Source organism: Capsicum annuum, chromosome 11, assembly GCF_002878395.1.
Source record: "Capsicum annuum cultivar UCD-10X-F1 chromosome 11, UCD10Xv1.1, whole genome shotgun sequence".
In the NCBI taxonomy this organism is placed as follows: domain Eukaryota; kingdom Viridiplantae; phylum Streptophyta; class Magnoliopsida; order Solanales; family Solanaceae; genus Capsicum; species Capsicum annuum.
The window spans coordinates 205,171,339-205,191,848 of NC_061121.1; the positions used below are offsets into that span (position 1 = coordinate 205,171,339).

Sequence of the window (20,510 nt, forward strand, 5' to 3'; positions counted from 1 at the left end):
CTTTTCCTATTAGTGAAATGAGTCCACCTGTTTATCATCTTCAACTACATCTTGAAGGCCAACAATTTGTATCTTTTAAAGCAGCCGATAGCTTAGACAAAATCATGAATAACCCTATGATTAAGAAAACAATGTTAACAGAATTTTTCTTGATGAATAAAATAAATAAAGATGCTAAACAACTTAATTTATTATATACAGAATTTTCTCAGTATTTTGTGTGGTCAACAACATACAAAATGTGGACCCGAAGACACCGGGGTAATGTTATTGGCCGTATTGTCATATGCTATCCAACAGAAGGAGAAAGATACTATCTAAGACTTTTATTAATGAATGTAAGATGTCCGAAATCATACAAAATTCTTTGAGAAATAGATGGAACATATTATGAAATATTTAGAGAATCTGTTGAAAAAAGGGGATTGTTACATCATAATAACAATTTGGTGGAATGTATGTTAGAAGCTGTATCTTATCAAATGCCTTATAGTTTACGTCGTTTATTTGCTACAATATTAGTATATTGTGATCCTGCTAATCCAAAAGAACTGTGGGAGCAATTTGAAGATTCAATGTCTGAAGACTTCAAGAATTTACCGAACATAAATCTGAAACAAATTTAATATTTAGTTCTAAATCATATTAATGATACATTACATAGCATGGGACATGATATTAATGAGTATAAACTTATTTCTAAAAATATCTTACACTCAAGAATAGAATCAGAAGCAAAAAATGTTGCTTTTGAAAGAAACATAATCGTTAGTCAAGAAGATTTGTTGTTGTATAAGAAATTGAACACAAAACAAAAAAAGGCATATGATATTATTCTTCAAAGGATTTTCACAAATAAATCAAGAGCTTTTTTCATTGATGGTCAAGGAGGAAGTGGTAAAATATTTTTATATCGTGCTTTAATAGCCACTGTAAGATCTACAGGACTTATAGCTTTGGCTACAGCAACCTCTGGTGTTGCAACCTCAATTCTTTCCAGAGGACGAATGGCTCATTCACGCTTCAAAATTCCTGTTAATATTGATGAACAGTTCTCCTATAATATCAGTAAGCAAAACTCCCTCCTATCTTTAATTTGTGATACAAAATTAATTGTATTAGATGAAGTATCAATGTCCAAAAAGAACATGATTGAAGCGTTTGATTCACTTATGAGTGACTTAACAGACACAAACATGCTCTTTGGTGGTGATTTTAGACAAACACTTCCTGTTGTTCGAAGTGGAAAGAAGGAAGACTTTATTTCTGAAAGCATATTAAATTCCCAAATTTGGAATAAACTTGAAAAATTAAGACTATCACAAAATATGCGTGCTAAAACTGATCCTGCTTTTTGTGAATACCTAATGAGAATTGGAAATAGAAAAGAAAAAATAAATATCAACAACAAAATAGAAATTCCCAAGCAGTTTATTGTTCCTTTCACTACTAAAAAAAAATCATTAGATCTCTTATTCAAAATAATATATCCAAACTTACATACCTCTTTTAATGATTCTTCTTTTATGACCTCTCGAGTTATCTTAACTGCAAAGAATGACTTTGTTGATGAAATAAATAATAGATTCATAGCTCAATTTCCGACAAATGCTAAAATATTCATTGCTACTGATGAAACAATTGAACCAAATGATCAAATTTAATTTGAAGATTTCTTGCACACTATAAACCTTTCTGGCTTACCTCCACACAAATTAATATTGAAACAAAACTGTCTTATTATATTATTAAGAAATTTAAACCCTTCTGAAGGTTTATGTAACGGAACACGATTATATGTTGCGATTTTAAAAAGCATGTTATTAGTTGTAAAATTGAAAGTGGTGATTTTAAAGATAAACATGTATTCATACCTAGAATACCATTACAATCATCAGAGGATGAAAAAGTGCCTGTTCCCTTTAAAAGAACACAATTTTCAATGCGCTTGTGTTTTTCTATGACAACAAATAAAACACAAGGACAAACATTAGATTATGTTGGTATTTATTTACATGAACCATTTTTTTCTCATGGTCAATCATATGTTGCTTTGTTGAGAGAAAAAAGTTCCAACTCTATAAAAATATTGATCAGACCACCTACTTCAGATAATGATGATGATCAATCGACCTATAATGTTGTGTACGATGAAATCATTCAAAAATCTTTATTATAAATATATTGATGCTATTTTATAGATCACTCTGCTTAGATTGGTGCCTGTCAAACTAAAGAATTGACTATTACAATGTTGTGTCCTGCTAACAATATTAGTCGTATTATTGGCAAAGAAGGAGCTTTAATTAAAAGTGTTAAAGGGTTCTCATGCCAAAGAGTGCATTATCATAGTCATTTCCACTAAGGTATTGCTTTCTTTTCACAATTCTTTAGTCCCTGAGTTGGTAAAATTTTGACCTTTTAGAAGTCGTCTTTCTTTTTGTACAAGTTTGCTGCATTGTTTATTGATCCTATCACTACTTTTGAAAGAATTCGATATGCACTTGCTGATATTTTTGCAGAGTCCAAGCAACATAATTTGCCACTGCTTTTCTTCTCTTTCATAATTGTGGAACAAACTTTCACACAAAAAGCATCCATTTGTGGGATTTCACAGGGTATATGTTGTTGTTGTTGTTTTGAACTGACATTATTTGTTTTCGTTTTAGTGAAATCAAATCAAGGATCTCTGTTTCCTTTGATTCATACTTTTGTTGTTTAGTATCAGCATTAATTGGGCTTGTTGCCTGCATAGAGTAAAATTATTTCAAATGATTCATATTAGTTTTTCTTTTTCTACTTACTTATTCACAATCAAATATTAAGGATGCAATCTTTTTTTTCTGCTTCATTTACTCTTTATCTCTCTCCAGACAATGAGTAGGTCTTTTTTGTAATTCTAGATTGCAGCTAATCTCTGTCAACAAACAGTTGCTCAGTTCATCCAAGAAAGAATTATAAAGAAATGGATGTGTAAGTATGTTTACTTGATCTTCAAATGTGTCCATTTATATATAAGCTTTTGCATAAGATGTGTGTAATTGCAATTGTTATTTATGGTTAAATAGTATGGCCTCTGCTCCTGGAAAGGTTCTGATGACTGGAGATTATCTTGTTTTGGAGAGGCAGCAAAAAAATTTTAATGTGTGAAGCTCTCTGAATTTCGCTAATATTATGACTGAGAGATGCATATACCCTTTTACTTTTTGCAGTGATTAAAAGAGTTCCTCATGAATTCAAAATTGCTTTCTTAGAGGTCAGTTTCTTGATTTGATTCCTTTGTTTGCAGTATAACTTTTACCATTTTAAATAAAAGAAGTTTTGTACGTCTGCTAAGGCCATCAGACTGGGGAGACTTTCAGACTATTGCTTTGTTGATTTGCAATGGCATAATGCTTTTGTCTTTTAACTGAAATAAAGACAACTCGATTATTTTTATAGTCAATCTTTATTTTTTGCTACCTTAAGTGAGTTATGGCTTGTAAACAGTATACAACCAAAGCCATGAAGACTTACTATTTACACTGTAAAAATAGCTTGGTTGATACACTAAAATTTGGTTACTATTTAACTAATCTTCCTGCTGTTAAAGGTAGATGAAAGTTGGGTTGTTTGGCATGCCACACTTAAATACGGCCGTACAGAAACATCAAAGTGTGTTTAATCCAAAAACAACATACCCAGTGTGGTTCCACAAGTAGCTTCTAGGAAGAGTGAAGTGCATTCAGATCTTATCCCTATCTTTGTGGCGTCATGTTTAACGGAATAAATAAACTTTAGGAAATATCACCAGCAAGGAATATTGAAATAGAACAAATTCTTGAGGAATTACTGTCTATTTAGAAGATAAAGTTACTAATTTTGAGCATATGTATCTAGCTATGGCTACAAGTGCAGATCAATAACCTGTTAACTTTTAAGTTTGGAGGATATAAAAGCATTGTTCCCTTCCAATAAGAACCTCTTTGCCTTCTACGCTGGTTTTGGAAACAAACATACAGATGACATCAGCTGAAGGTTTCTTATGATATTTTTTATAACCTTCAGGGTCATATTGTTATAAATTTCCACATAGATACAAGGTCATATACCTCTCACTGCCATGTTTCCAGCCATTTTCTTATGTGAGCAGGTTTGATCTTTTCCCTTCTCTAATTTTTAGCTCATTAGCACATCACAAAGTGAAGAGAATATATGATCTTATGATTTAATTTTATCCCATTTCCTATGGATGTAACATGATATTAAGTCCATGACAATTGAAGCTGTAACTTTTTATATACTTGTTCCATCCAAAATTATTGCATGTATCATTGAGAAAAGTGATTCATTATGTACGGAGTCAAATGATGAACTTGCTGAGGTCTGTATTGCATAACAGCCAATCACTTGACAAGTTTTTTAATTGCTTATCTTTATATTTTCTCAAGTTGCCGAGCCATCTTTAAAATATGTAACTGTCTAGGGAAGTTAGTAGTGTAACAGATGCCCTTATCTAGATTGTACTCAGACTCAGAGATGATGTTATAAAAGACTGAGAAGATAATCTTAATCCATCTACAGGTGCTCCAATGTTTGATCCTCCAAGAGGCAGTCGCTATGGCATAAGTCACTGTCTCTACACTTCTCTTTCCCTACATAACATAAAGTTTGATTTTGCACTGCTGTAAAGTGCATCTTTCTTATGACCACTGAGAAAAATCAGTTTTTTAGGCCTTACTCATACAGATGTTTTCATTGTTGCTATAAAATGATAAGTTTTTCTTGTGTTTACTCTGGTAGCCATGGAATTTGGCTTGTTTAGTTCATGTGCACATCTTGACTACTAAAGGTCTTTCTAGTTGAATTATTGGGCCCACACTAGCGCGGGTTCTCACACCTAGTATATATATATTTCTCTATTTCTTACATCTAAATCGTCCGATCAAACGATCGAACGGTCCAAATTTAAGCCAACAAAATCAGCCCATTATACGGCTTTTTTCACTCCCAATACACGTATTCCCCTTCCTTATACTGACCTGTCTTTTCTGTCCTTTCTCAAAAAACAATATGAACAACATTGGACCCTCTTCTGTTTTATCTCTTGCTCCTTTATCTCTCAAAAATGGCGGCCATATTTGTGCCATGGCTATCGTCCTATGAGACTACGCCCATCTTGTCACTCGCAGATCCAAAAATCCATGAAAAATAGAAAAATTGGGCACCATTTTGGTGCAAGAATTCAAAATCTTTCAAATTCATCATCATAACTCTGAAAAGTTGGAGATTCGAATTTGAAATTTAAATCCTATCTCGATTCTCACATCTTTCTCCAAAATTTAACTTCAAATCCGGACATTCGAGTCTGGATTTGGCCTATAAATATGGGTTTCCTTCAAACCCAAAGGGAAGGTTTGGAAAATTAAGAAAAAAGTAAAAAAAGTGCAATGAAAGAGGTCAAAAAAAAAACAGTGAGCAAAACAAAAAGGGAGTTTAAGGTCAGAGAAGAAAACCAGAGAAAACAAAAAGAGGAGGAAAAACAAAAAAAAGGAGGCGTAGACAATAAAGAAAAGAGGAATTCTTTGAGTTCTCGGAGTTGGATTCGTCGTCAGAAAATCCTAGCTGTCGAAGCCTCAGTTTTGCTGCCCAAAACAGGTGCATATTCACCCTCTTTCATTTCTTTTGGTAGTTTTATGAATGTGTGGAATTGGTTAAATTTGGATTAAGCTTATGTTGGTTGTTGTGGTATTTTCCCTAATCTGTCGATGATTGAATTATTTTTCTCTACTTCAAGTGCGAATAAGTGGGTCTGCGATGACATTTATTTGCACATTTGTTTCATTTTAGGACTGTTGATGGCTATAGTTTTCTTGAATCTTACCTTGAGTATAACTTTGTGCTCTGAAAAAGTATTTCATGAATATATAATCCTATAAATACGTGAATAAGGGCCTTGATTCAGTTTTCACATGTATATTGATTTTATTGTCTCTATTCCGAGTCTAAAATATTTGAGTTCATCACAATCTTCTTTTCACGACTGTTTTTATGTTCAATTAGTAAGACGTGTAAAGAAAAAGTCAGGTCTCTTATTTTCTCATTCGTCCTCCCTTCATCTTTTTGTTTCCAATAAGAACTTTTGAGTGTTCATCCTGTTAAATTTTTGTGAGATTTGTATTTGTATTGGGGAATATTATTATGAAGTCATCGCATATTTAGAAATTCATACAAGAAGTATTAACATTCAGAGTACCCTCGAATCGAATTTACTCGGACTTGTTTTATGGTTACTTACTTCTCTATTGTTCTGATAACACTGGAGTGGTGTTCTGATTTGGAAATAGAGTGTTGGTCTTGTAGCAACATGTCGAAATGTGAGATGGTCCATGTTATTTATATATTTTTGTGTGCGAGTCTCCCCTTTATTTTCGTTCTTCATCTCCTTTCTTTCACTTTACTTCAATTTATGTATATGCAGTTTGGTTCCAACTTGGAATTTGTTGAAACTGCCGTTTGAAACTCTAATGTCTCATGAACACTTTCGTTTCATGCGTTTCTCTGGTGGATGTATGAATTTCAACTTAGTGTTGAAAAATGGATTGGTTAGGGTTTTCGAGCGCATGTGGTATTGTTGTTTGTTTTCCAGTGAAACCAAATCCGTAGCGTGATTTCAATTTAAGCTTCATGGTGTCCTGTTTAATGCGAATTTTGTTTCGGGTAATTTGCGGGGTATTACCAAATAAAAAGGAACCGATGTTAGTATACAAAATTCAGCTTTTCCATTATCAAGAGGACTAAAATGGCTTCTTTGTTACTTTATTTTACTTTAATATTGACTTTGTCCTTCATTCGGGGCTTTGTCTGGACTCGTTTTGTTGTCGGACACTTTTACGATAATTATCCTTTAGTTTTGGGGCTCGGATCTTACGTTTCAATGCTAAAATACGCAACAAGTCTCGTGTTCAATTTTTAGTAGTAAGTGATGATTGGGTCGGTCATGGTGAATTTATAGCTTTAAAAATTGATTGACTCACGACATCTGAGATTTTATTTTGGATTCATTAATACAAAAATTGTGTGTTTCTCTTCTGTATTCTACATATAGATGTTGAATCATGTATATTTCTAAGTCAAAACTTCCCATTAATGAGTTTCTATGAATTTGTCTTCTGGGACCATAGATTAAAATATAACTTGAGTTATTTTACATTTTCGTGTTCCCTTTTTCAGCTTGGAATTGCTCTTGATTTTTTTATGAGAATAGTATAACCATTTCTTAAAGAATAATTTGGATATAGGGGAGTTGTTTGCCTGCAGTTCTTGTTTTTAAGAAAGTTATCTTGCTAAAACATTGCACTTGTAAAGTACTCCATTTGTGATACAAGATCGAACACACAACACGGATTCAAGAGATTTACAAGATGAACAACAATAGAGAATCAAAGGCCCCACTTGACTTCTCTATGTTTTCAAGACAACAACAACAATATTCAACAAAGTAGATGGAGAATACAAGATTACAAGGATTATAGTGAATCGAAGAGGCCCCACACGGCTTTACTATGTCAACAAATAAACAACAAGATTACAACAACAAGAAGGTTACAGGTACATTAATAGCAATAAGGAACCACAGATTCAACAAGATACAAGATAAATAGTTAGACCAAATGAAGAGACAATCTTAAGAACCCAAGAATTGTTAAACTCTTGGACCCTTAAACACTATTTGCGACATAAACCTAACTCTACATTGACACAAGAGGGCCTTTACCTCCTCTAAACACCAACGTTTTAAGCCAATATGCAAACACAAGCGAATCTTCACTTGTCTAGCCCTAGTTTTGGTTGGAGATCTTGAGAGAGAACTAAAGTGTTGCAAATGTTACAAATCTCAAAATATGATCAACTAAGTGAATAAAACCCTAAGTGGTTCTATTTATATTACATTCCCCAAAAGACTAAAAATGACAAAGGTGCCCTTTTAATGAATAAGGCTTCAAGGCCACCCCTTTAATGCACATATAAGGGTGATTTTTGGCTTCTCCCATACTTAAGCTCGGGCCTTCTCTCGATTGCCTTTGACATACACAAAAAGGGTCCATCTATGAGATCATACTTGTATCATCCTCTCCATCTTGAGACGAGTTTGACCTCAAACTCAAGCAATCTTCACCCTCAAGCTCTCCTTTTCGAATAATCTTTTCTTAGCTCCTCCTAAGGTTAGGATATTCAACAAAGGGTTTCATGAGATCATAAAGCTTGATCATTAGGCTTGGATTTCCTTCAACCTGCACATAAGAAGAATGGATGCTAGGCAAAGTGCTAGCATCTCGGTTAGTAAGCATCAAAGGGTCTTTGTGGGCAAATCCCACTTCTTGAACTCTCGGCTCCTCCTCTTCTTCATCATCCTCACCCTCGGTTTCCTCTTCTAAACCATCACTAAGCATTATTATCCTTGCCATAAACAAGGGTACTACACACTCTTCATCAACCGGCCAAATATCTTCCACGCCTTTATCTATTTCTACCTCAGTTTCTTGCTCTCCATCTTGATCGTTTTCATCAAACTTATTCGATGCAAGCCCCACATCCTCACCAAGGTAATACAATTTTCCTTCCCTAAGTATTATATTTCTCCAATTTGGGCACTCCTTTGCCTTGTGCCCCCTCCTTTGACATTTAAAATATTGAAATCCTTTAGGACGAGAAGTAGAATTTGGTTTACCTTCGTTTCTTGAAAGATACCTTTGGGCAGCCTTGGTCTCAGCTTGGATCAGCTTGGCCTCGGGTTTCTCCTCATTGGATGAGTCAATTTTGTCCTTGTACCAATTTGAGGATGATGGTCCCTTGAACTTGCTGCCCGCCCTTTCCTATATCTCTCTCTCAATCTCTAAGGCGGCTTAGAAAATGGCGTCAAATGTGTCAAACTTGTGTAAGGTCAACCGTGAAGCAATATCTCTATTCAAACCCACCTTTAATTGTATGATGTCATGACTCACTTGTTCCCCTCTATGATCAAGCTTCAAGATGAGTTATTAGAACTTATCGTAGTACGCCATGACGCTTTTGTTTCCTTGCCTCAAGTTATAAACTTGGAAAGGAGCTCTTGATAATATCTTTTGGGTAGGTACCTTTGTCTTATGAGGTACCTTAGCCAAAACCAAGGAGGGGGATGCCCCACTACCAATACATTTCCAAAATGCTTAACATACTCCTACCATGTAATAGGATAACCCTCAAAGTGTGCAATCGCGTAGTAACTCTTCTTTTCTTTCGGTAAGATCATTGACTTGGAAGACCCTCTCACATGCGGATTCCCATGAAATAAACTCTTTGGGATCACTCTCACCCTTGAATATTGGAAGCCCCATTTTGATGGTATTTAGTCCTACTTCACGGATTTGGTTCCTTTGTTGGTTCCAATGACCAACTCTTCCTTCTCGGCCATGAACCTCTCTTGGATCAACATGTCTACCTCGTACCTCTTCCCCCCTCATATAACTATTATTAAATGGACCATACCCCCCATGTTGGATAGGTATATTTAGGTTAAGTGGAGCTTGTAGTGGCAGGTTTGGTGGATAATAAGGTCTTTGGCCAAGTGGAGTTTGGTTTGAAGGGCTCAGGTTGTGGGGTGGAATTTGGGTTCCAAGTCCTTCTTGCTGGACTTGGTGAAGTGGTGGTTGGATTGTACTCTTACGGTGTTGGGTGAGGGAGTATAGTGGAGTTCGGTTTGTGACATTGGAGGGTTGTCTAGATAGATGGAACATTTGGTGCAAGGCCTCGGGGGTAGTGGTCGGAAATGTGTTGAGGGGTGGATGGTCAACTTATTTAACTTTCCACATGCTCTAATCTCCCACTCATTGATGCCACATCTGTATATAGTTTCTCAAGACTCACATTCAACCTAGCCACATCTTGGGACATAGTTTAAAGGTGAGCCAAAATGAGATTGATGGCATTACTATCCATTGTTTGAGCATTTGAAGCCTCGGGTTCCATTTTAATGGTATTGGAATTAATCCTTCAAGTTACGATCCAACAAATCACCAAATCAGTACACTATGTCACACACAAAAATACAACACAAAACCTAAAAAACAAAACACAAGTTAGTTCAAACAACCTCACTATTCTCTCACTCACGTTGTGGCCTCACACTTGATGTCACAAATGTTTGCAAGTCGGCTTGTAGTAGTGGTGAGTTGAAGAGTAAGTCTACTCCTTAGTCGGGATGGATTATTTGTTGGATGACTCAAGTAATTAATGTTCAAACTTGAACCAAGAAGCACTATGATTATAAAAACAACAAAAGCACAAAAGAAACGTAGACACGAACAAGGATGCAAAGGACTAATTGACAATCTAGTAGGAGTTTACTAGTTTGTTAATTAGTTCTAGGATCAACTAATGAAACCAATAATCAACAATTAAAAACTAGAAAAATCCAAATTTGAGTTTAATTATTGACATGAACAGTAGTAAGTGGTGATGTGGCAACATGTAATTTGTCTCGGGCCCACACAAATTAGTTACAAATTTGAAATTCTCAACCTTCACACAATTTAGAATGAAAGGAAATTGGTGTTGGAGGGAAAGTATAAGTCTTGAGTATTTTGTAAGTTTATTCTCAAAAGGTTGATCTTGAATTGTACTAGTTCCACCAAACAAGGCTCCTTGATTTAAGGATAGTAATTGAAAAGTCTATGAAGTGATGGTTCAAGTCTTCTCACTAACAAACTTTAAAACTTTTATCTTCACCGTTTTGAATCAAGTTTTCACTTTTTGTAGTTTAAGTTATAAGAATAGGTGAAGAATAAGATGAACACAATAACAATCTTCATGAACATAAAACAACATCACCAATCGGCCACCGATCTTCAACGACAAGGTTCAACACATGGCCAACTTTAAGTCACCACAACAATAGTCAATATTACAAGCTCAACTTTAGATTTGGACACTTTTGTGTTGATGAGAAAGGAACCAACACAAGAAAAAAACTAAATAATTAAAATCTTTTGTAGATCTTCAACCAATTTCGACCAAGACAACAACACAACACTATTTTCTCAGCCAAAAGCAAGATGGACGGATTTCTTTTTTTTTTTGTATTTTTCAACTACCAAGCCCAAGATTGATTTTGTTGAAACAAAATCAACCACAAGCTCTGATACCAAATGATACAAGATCGAACACACAACACGGATTCAAGAGATCTACAAGATCAACAACAATAGAGAATCAAAGGCCCCACTCGGCTTCTCTATGTCTTCAAGACAACAACAACATATTCAATATAGTAGATGGAGAATATAAGATTACAAGGACTATAGTGAATCGAAGAGGCCCCACATGGCTTTACTATGTCAACACATAGACAACAAGATTATAAAAACAAGAAGGTTACGGGTACATTAAAAACAACAAGGAACTACAGATTCAACAAGATACAAGATAAATAGTTAGACCAAATGAAGGGAAAATCTTAAGAATCCAAGAATTGTTAAACTCTTGGACCCTTAAAAACTATCCGCGACATAAACCTAACTCTACTTGACACAACAGGGACTTTACCTCCTCTAAACACCAACATTTCAAGCCAATATGCAAACACAAGTGAATCTTCACTTGTCTAGCCCTAGTTTCGGTTGGAGCTCTTGAGAGAGAACTAAAGTGTTGCAAATATTAAAAATCTCAAAATATGATCAACTAAGTGAATAAAACCCTAAGTGGTTCTATTTATATTACATTTCCTAAAGACTTAAAATGATAAAGGTGCCCTTTTAATGAATAAGGCTTCAAGGCTACCCCTTTAGTGCACACATAGGGGTGATTTTTGGCTTCTCCCACACTTAAGCTCGGGCCATCTCTCGATTTCCTTTGACATACATAAAAAGGGTCCATCTACGAGATCACACTTGTATCAATTTGGGCAACAATTAACCAGGTACACGTTTAGTGCATTTATCTCTCGCCTAATCACCATATTGAGAGTATGGATTGTTTGGTCGCACACTACACATTATTTTCTGTTTCTTATCTATTGCACTCAAGTCCGATTACTAATTTTTATTATTTTTTTTATATGTGAATTTGGGAGTTGGAGTTTAAATAAAAAATCGTCTTGATCCAACTATCGGGTCAAACTCTACTAGGATTGTAGAGCCCCAGAGTCGCGGAAAATAGAAATTTGAACTCCTTTAGAAGTCTAATATTTCTCAACCTTTCTCTTTACTTCATTTTTCTTATTGTGTTGTTAATTTTTTTTCTTTTTATAAAATCAAAATCGTATTGTTGATGTATTTATATTATTTGCTTATTGTGTTTTTGTTGCCTTGGCGTTTGTGAATTTTGATTAATATTTTTGTTCCTTTGCAAATAACACGAGATTAACCAACTTGTAAACATAAATTTCATTTAAAAGACGAAAAAGAGGCTTTATCATTTCAGAACTTGACCAATTTGCTTTAAAGAAAAGGCTAACTTTTACCTAAAAGAAATGTTCTTTTTAGACTTAATGTAGTAACCCTCATACTTGCTAAAAAAATGGAATTTTAGTATGAATTTAGTAGGAAATAGGTCACTAAAATTCAGATTTTTCAAAATTTTCAAAAGAGGCTTATTCGTCGATTTTAATCTATTTCAATAGGTTGAATAATAACTGCTAACGTTTAATTTCCAACCTTTGTGTGAGTTTACTCCCTTCAGATTTTCAACATCTCCAAAACACAAGGTATATATGTGTTATATGCTACCATATGTGAGGTATATCTTATTTTTACTACTGTAATTATTTCCATCGTCATTATTATTGATGATTATTATTATTATAATCATTGTTCGTTATTATTATTATATTTATTTTTGTTATTATTATCATTATCACTATTATTGTTATTATAATCATTATTATTATTGGATCATTTTAATTTTAGTATATCCATGTATTACATTATCCCATTGATTTTTAGCTTATTTCCAATCTAAATTTATTTGAGTTTCACAAACCAATCAATTTTATATCCTTTTATATTTTGAAATACTCATATTCTAGCTTGTCTTAAATAAATTATTTCACACTTTAAAATATCTTTTTAATTTATGATAAATTTTATTCTTGTATTCAACTCCATGCATTAAAGGTAACAATGTTTTACACCTTTTATATTATTACAATTATAAAAAATGAAGACTATTTTTTCGTAATTTAAAATATTCATACATATATTTTATTACAATTATGTTATTTCCTCGTATATGATAACATCACACTTTATATACTCTAAGCTTCCTTTTCAAAATGATAAATAATAAAATAACGAAGTATTTTCATCACTGTTTTTTTCCAGTAAATAATGAAGCAATAATTTTTTCTAAACGGAGTTTAAGGACTATCTTCGGATAGGTTCTGAGGGGTTCCTAACACCTTCCTCTCAAGTAACCAAAACTTTACTCAGAATCTCAAAATACTTTCGATAGACCAAAACAGAGGTTTATATAAAAAATAATTTTTTCCTAACTTTTCAAAAAGGTTAGGTGACGACTCTAAAAAATAATTTTCAAAATCTGAGAGTCACAACATAGCCACCACATGTTGTGTGCTGTTTCGACCAATTTGAAATAGGGCGCAACAGATGGAACCCATCCTACTTATGGAGTTTAGACCTGGTCTAAGGCCCCTGCTCCTCATGGCTCTCATTGGGTTCCCTCAAATTTCACTACTCTTCCTCGGGATCCTCTAGGTTATGTGACTAATGTTGAGTTTTGTCAGTCGATCCATTTGCTTACTTAATTGGTAACCTCTCAGTCTCGCCGGTCTGAGTATGAGGATGTTATTTCTCCCTCTTTTGAGGCCAATAGAGTTGGCCTACTTATGAGGCTCAAACCTCTGGTATTGATTAGTTCTAAGGTTGAGGAAGATCCTCAAGGGTTCATTAATGATATAAAAAAGATATTAAGGGTGATACATACTTCTAACTTTGAAGGTGTAGAGTTTGCCGCATATCAATTAAAAGATTTGGTATATTAGTGGTATGAGGAGTGGGATCAGTCGAGAGGTGATGATGCTGAGGTAGCCTTATGGGATGAATTTTTGAGTGCCTTTCTTGACCATTTCTTTCCTCACGAGTTAAGGGAAGAGAAGGGCGAGGAGTTCATGAATTTGAGATAAGACAGGATGACTGTGAAGGGATATGCCTTGAAGTTTCATCAATTGTCCAGTTATGCTCTGGAATTAGTTTCTTCTATAAGAGCTAGGATGAAGAAATTCGCTTCTGGTTATCCCGTGACTTAGTGTTGGAATGTAAGGATGCCTTATTAAACAAGGACATAAATATTTCTAGATTGGTGGTGTACATGTAACAAGTGGTGGATGAAAATAAAAAGTAGGCAGAAATAGAAGAAAAATAGAATAAGAAGTTTCAGTATTCTGAATAGGGCGAAGGCCACCTGTCAGGAATCTAGACATCTCCTAATATTATTACTGGTATGTTTAAACTCTTCTCTCATGATGTGTGTTATCTGCTTGATCTGGGGTATACTCTTTCTTATGTGACCCTATTTATGGCTGTTCATTTTGGTTTTGGTCCTGATTGTATTCCTGATCCTTTCTCTGTGTCTACCTCAGTGGGTGACTCTGTGGTGGCTAAAGGGTTTATAGGGGTTGTGTGGTATCTATTTGTGGTAGGGAGGTCTTGGTAGATTTAATAGAGTTGGATAGGTTAGATTTTAATGTGATCTTGGGGATGGATTCATTTCATTCTTGCTATGCCTCTCTTGATTGTTAGACCTGTAAAGTTATTTTTAAATTCTCAAATGAACCAGTTATAGAATGTGAAGGGAGTTCCTTAGTGCCTAGAGGAAGGTTTATATCTTATCTTAGAGTCCAAAAATTGTTTTTCAAGAGGTGTCTATACCATTTAGTGCATGTTAAAGATTCTAGATCCGAGGTTCATTTATTGCAATATGTTTCCATGATTTGTGAGTATCTCAAAGCGTTTATTGATGACCTTCCTGGCGTCCCTCTCGATATGGAATAGATTTTAGGATTGATCTTCTCCCGAATACCCATTCCATCTTTATCTCTCCTTATAGTATGGCTTCGACTGAGTTGAAAAAACTTAATGAGCAGTTGAAAGATCTTCTTTATAAGGGTTTTATTCATCCTAGTATCTTCAAGGGGTGCTCCTATGTTGTTCGTTTGTAAAAAGGATGGGTTCCTTCAAATGTGCATAGATTACCGACAGTTGGTCCTTTCGAGTGTGCATAGATTACCAATAGTTTAATAAGTTGATAGTGAAGAATAAGTACTCTCTTCTGAGGATTGATGACCTATTTGATCAGCTTCAAGGAGCTAAGTACTTTTTTAAGAAATATCTTCGATCGACTTATCATTAATTGAAGATTAGGGAGGTGGATATCCCTAAGACTGCTTTCCAAACCCGGTATGGACATTTTGAGTTTTGGTAATGTCCATTGGTTTGACTAATGCCCCAACGGTATTTTTGGATCGTATAAACCGAGTATTTCATCAAGTCTTGGATCTATCTGTGATTGTGTTTATTGATGATATTTTGGTGTATTCCAAGAGTAAGTAGGATCATGCGAACCATCTCCCTATAATGCTGTAGTCTCTTAAGGATCAATGGTTATATGCTAAATTCTCCAAGTGCGAGTTATGATTAAATGCAGTGACTTATTTGGGTCACGTTGTTTCTAGAGAGGGAATCATGGTGGATCTATAAAAATTTAAGGCGGTTAAGAAATGGCCTAGATTCACGAGTCTAATCAACATTAGGAGATTCTTTGGTTTAGCTGGGCATTATAGGAGGTTTGTGAAGAGTTTCTCCTCTATTATAGCCCCATTGACTAAATTGACTCAGAAAAAAGGTGAAGTTCTTGTGGTCGGATGCTTGTGAGTGTGGTTTTGAGAAGTTGAAGGCTAAGTTGACTTCGGCTATAATTTTGACCCTACCTTAGGGTACTGATATGTGAGCTAATGCTAACATATTTGAGGCTTTTAACTAGAAATAATTGTAAAGTCTTAAGCAACTTTTGTCATTTTTGATTGCTTTCTTTTTGATAATGCAGGAAAGTCAAGATGCAAGAAAACCAAACACAATAAGATCAAAAAAGGTGAATTTGGAACAAGTGGCCATGAAAGTATAATTGATGACTTGTCTGATAAGTCGTTAAATTTGTGATAAGTTATCAGAGTCATCATCAGCTGTAGACAGTGTGAGGAAGTTAGAGAAAAAGTATGACGACATCTCCGATAAGTCGTCATAATTCTGATAAGCCGTCGAGAATGCCATTAGCCTAAGGCAGTACATGAGATTTGAAGTGAAGAAGTGACGACATTGTCTGATATGTCATCAAAGTCTTGATAAGCTGTCAAGAATTGCCATCAGCATAAGGCAAAAATCATCAAAATTGGAGGAGGAGCTAACGATAGTGTCTGATAAGTCATCAGACTCCTGATAAGACGTCATACTTCATCGTCAGCTGTGCGAGAAAAAGTTGTATTCTGTGATTTGATTCCAAATTTAGCTCTTGGTATTTAAGGGAAATTTCTTAGGTTTTATTAGTAGGGACATTCATCTTGAACTTCATAGACTTACACTATTTTCTCTCTAGTTTTCTCTGTAACTTTACAATTAACTTTTGAGAGATTGTTATCATAATTTTCTTGGGATTTCTAGTGTGATCTAATCTGAGAAATACTTATTGATATTCATTATTCTGTAAGTTATCATTTATCGAATTATGAATACAAATTGTCTTGTTGCTTTTTACATTATGAGTAGCTAATTCCTTTAACCCGAGTTGTGGGATCTATGGGTTTGGTTTTGTAAAGTAACTAGGTGTTCAAGATTCTAAAAGTAGTAGGAACTCCTTGGTAAAATCTTTGTTTTACATAGTCTATTGGTTGCAAACAATAGGTCATGCCTACTAGTGATTTGCTTGAAATAAGAAATCAACCCTAGTAGGAAGTGAATTATCAACAGGGACTTAGAAGCATCAAACTTTCATTTAATAATTAACGCTGTACCAAGGTTAATTAAGTTAAGACAGCATCCTGTTATGAAATATAAATTCCCTAAGTTCGAAAGAATTAGGAATTAAATGTCTAAATAGGTTGAGAAACATTTAGACATTACTTCGACAAGGATAATCTGCTATTCCTACCTACCACAAGACTCTTAAATCGTTACTAGTGTCTGTCAAATACCAACGCTCATAGTGAATACAACTCTGGTTTTCCATATAATATTGATTACAAAAATTGACACTGAATTGAGAAATAATTACTTGTTACCCTTCAAAAACCCCTATTTATAGGATATTGCTAACTATCAGTTGATTGACTCAGGAACAACTTAAATTAACACCATATTTCTTGTGGTATTTCACCCCAACCTACTTGGGTGATATATTTGACAACGACCACTTACTCTCTCATAAGAGAGGTATAGTTTGAGCGTTATCAAAAATGGCACCGTTGCCGGGGAATACGATTGTAAATTTTAGTTTGTATGCATTAAATGTTAGTTAAGTTTCCTAATTTTACGTTTATTTGTTGTTTTTGTTTGTTGCAAGAACACAGTGGTGTATGCCAAAAAGCAGAAGTTCAGGAGAAATGTTATTACCGTTCAATCCAAAACCACAACTGATCGGTAGAATGGCAGACCCACAGGAAGCTGAGAGGCTAACCGCCTTAGCTAGAGCTCAAGTGAATATATAGAATGACAGTCAAAAAGTACGTCATTCGAATCCTAAGGATGAAAACTTGGGAGACAAGGATTTGATGAACCCTGTAAACCCAAGGGGTGAAGAGCAAGTAGCTACACTAGTACAACGTAATGCCAATAGGAATCATCTGTTCATAGCAAGGCAGGATCGCCAACCTTTCTAGTATGATCTCAATGATGATGATGGAATAGATGGAGCAAGTGCAACGGGTGCAATTATTTCTCCATCATTAGCACCTGGGGCAAAGTTCAACATTACAAGTACTATGATTCAACTCCTTCATCTAAAGGGGTTGTTTGGTGGCCTTCCTGGGGATGATCCTACATGCATTTGGTGAGCTTTTTCACCATTTGCAGATCTTTTGATAACCCAGGAATGGTTCAGAATACTATCCGTTTGAGATTGTTCAACACTCTGGCTAAATGAGCTGACTCCCGATTCGATAACCCTCTGGAGACAATTGAAAGAGGTTTTCCAAGAAAGGTTCTTTCCACCTTCCAGGAGAGTGCAGTAGAAGGACGAGATTAGTAATTTCAGACAGAGCCCTGGAAGAGGTTTAAGAAGAAGCTGATACACTGTACGACCCCCAACATGACGGACATATATTTAATGCAAACTTTATATAGGGCTCTCAATTCTGTGATGAAGCCGATAGTGGATAATGCTGTTGGTGTTTCATTTGTTGATCTCACATTCCTAGAAGTATTGGAGATGCTAGACAGAATGACCAAACAGACTAGGGCTTGGCATACCAGGGATTCTATGGTCGCAAGCCCTACTGTGTCTGTTGGTATAACAGCAAAACAACATAGGAGAGACGAGGAGCGTGATCAAGACTTATCTCATTTGAAGACACAGATGGATTTACTAACCAAGCATTTACTATCAGGAAAGACTGAAAAAGTGAAGGCTATGGGATCTCAGGGCAGAGTTGATTCTGACTCAGAAGAAGAGACGAACTATATAAATAATTTGGGGGGTTTTCGAGGCAATAACCAAGGGAATCAAGGTTAGAATTATTATGACAAGACGGGTTATAAAGATAGAGATCAAGGGAATTAGAGGAGCGATAATGATAGGAGCAGGCTATATGTCCCTCCTAGAAATCATGAGGCTGCTGCAACAAGTTTTGGAAAGATTTCCATGGAGGACATGATGGATAAATTGTTGAAAGGAGTTGAGGCCACCAATGTCGGTGTGACTACTATGAAGAGTGACTTATCTTCCATGAGTCAGTTGGTGAAATCACACTCAACTTCTATCAAACAGTTGGAGCAGCAAATGAGACAGCTCTCTACAGCATTGAATCAAAGAAAAAATGGTACCTTACCAAGTGGTACGGTTCAAAATCTATGAAATGATGGCTCATGTATAGCGATTACCTCTAGGAGTGGTAAGTTATTACCTTGCCCTTCTGTGTGCAAAGGTGGAGTTGAAGATGTGAATGAAGTAGATGATGAACGTGAAGAAAGTTGTCCAGTGGAGTTTGAGAAGCTGGATAGTCCTACTGATTCTTTGGAAAAAGGAAAAGAGAAGGAGAAGGAGGCTGTAGTTACCACTATCCCAAAACCACCGCCATTGTTTCCTTAATAATGGTAGAAAAAAGCTGATGATATAAAATTTAGTAAATTCATGGCAATGCTGAAGCAGCTGACCGTGAATGTGCCCTTGGTGGAGGCTCTTGAGCAAATGCCAGGATATGCTAAGTATATGAAGGATCTTGTGACAAAAAAAAGAGCGGTGAGCTACGAACCGGTGGACAATCTCCACCCCTGTAGTGCCATTTCTACAAGATCCTTAGTGCAAAAGAGGGCCGATCCCAGAGCTTTCACCATCCCTTGTACTATCGGGTCGCTTGATTTTGCTAAAGCCTTATGCAATCTCGAAGCAAGTATTAACTTGATGCCAATGGCTGTTTATAAGAAGTTGGGTTTGGGGGATCCTACCCCCACAAATATGTACTTGGTAATGGCAGACAGGTCTGTGAAGCAGCCAGTGGGAATATTACATGATGTATTGGTAAAGGTGGCCGACTTTATATTTCCTGCCGAATTTGTAGTCTTTCACTGTGATGTGGACTTTGAAGTGCCCATTATTTTTGGTAGACCATTCTTAGCAACTGGGAGAGTGATAGTTGATATAGAGCTGAATGAGCTCAAGTTCAGGCTCAATAAAAAGAAGCAAATTTTGAAATACACCCATCCATGGCACAACAAAAGGAGATGAGTGTTTTCTTAATCATATATGTGTTCTATGAGGATGTTAAAGAGGTATCAACAAGGTGTCTTGATGAATTATAAGTAGTCAAGACGACCGAGTCATGTCGTGACACTAAATCAGGCGCTATTGAGAGGCAACCCAAAATTTTTATGTTTAATGCAAGTTGTTTTTATTTATTTAGATGGTAAGTATGATGAACTGATGAGGTATGCAGGGGTTAAGGTAGAATTAATGTAGAAAGCTAAGTGATCCTGACGATATAGGTGACTAGCTATCATAATTGTGATAAGCTGTCAGATTCGACGTCAGAGAAATCAGATCTAAGGTATGTTCTGTTAAGGCTGACGACATTTGTGACGGGCTATCACACTATCACACTTGTGATAAGACATCAGATGTGTTGTCAAAAAACCCAAAATAAGCTATCAAATAATTTTAGGCCCAGTTAAAGGAATCTGACCCAGCCCAAAAGCAAATCTTTTCACCTTCCCACTTTTTTTTCTTTTCTTTAGTTTATTTCTTTCTATTTTTAGTTTATCCTCTTGCCTTTT

At 35.4% G+C, this 20,510-nt stretch overlaps 2 protein-coding genes across 2 annotated transcripts; both read left to right on the forward strand.

The window, feature by feature from the left end:
* Nucleotides 1-5,221: 5,221 nt before the first annotated feature.
* On the forward strand, nt 5,222-18,753 carry LOC124888953. Its single transcript, XM_047400239.1, has 3 exons — nt 5,222-5,637; nt 16,078-16,137; nt 18,539-18,753. Exons 1-3 carry the CDS (start codon nt 5,430-5,432, stop codon nt 18,751-18,753), a joined length of 483 nt encoding a protein of 160 aa, XP_047256195.1. The 5' UTR covers nt 5,222-5,429.
* A 618-nt stretch (nt 18,754-19,371) lies between these two features.
* LOC107846278 lies at nt 19,372-19,965 on the forward strand. Its single transcript, XM_016690709.1, has one exon. It carries the CDS (start codon nt 19,372-19,374, stop codon nt 19,963-19,965), a length of 594 nt encoding a protein of 197 aa, XP_016546195.1.
* Nucleotides 19,966-20,510: the final 545 nt, after the last annotated feature.

Excerpts from the sequence above, each read along its gene's own strand:
- LOC124888953 (XM_047400239.1), top strand. The coding sequence starts at position 5,430 with ATGAAAGAGGTCAAAAAAAAAACAGTGAGCAAAACAAAAAGGGAGTTT. Across the intron at positions 5,638-16,077 it reads AGTTTTGCTGCCCAAAACAG|GAAAGTCAAGATGCAAGAAA; the intron begins GTGCATATTCAC and ends TTGATAATGCAG. Across the intron at positions 16,138-18,538 it reads AAAAGGTGAATTTGGAACAA|CAAAACAACATAGGAGAGAC; the intron begins GTGGCCATGAAA and ends TTGGTATAACAG.
- LOC107846278 (XM_016690709.1), top strand. The coding sequence starts at position 19,372 with ATGGCAATGCTGAAGCAGCTGACCGTGAATGTGCCCTTGGTGGAGGCT.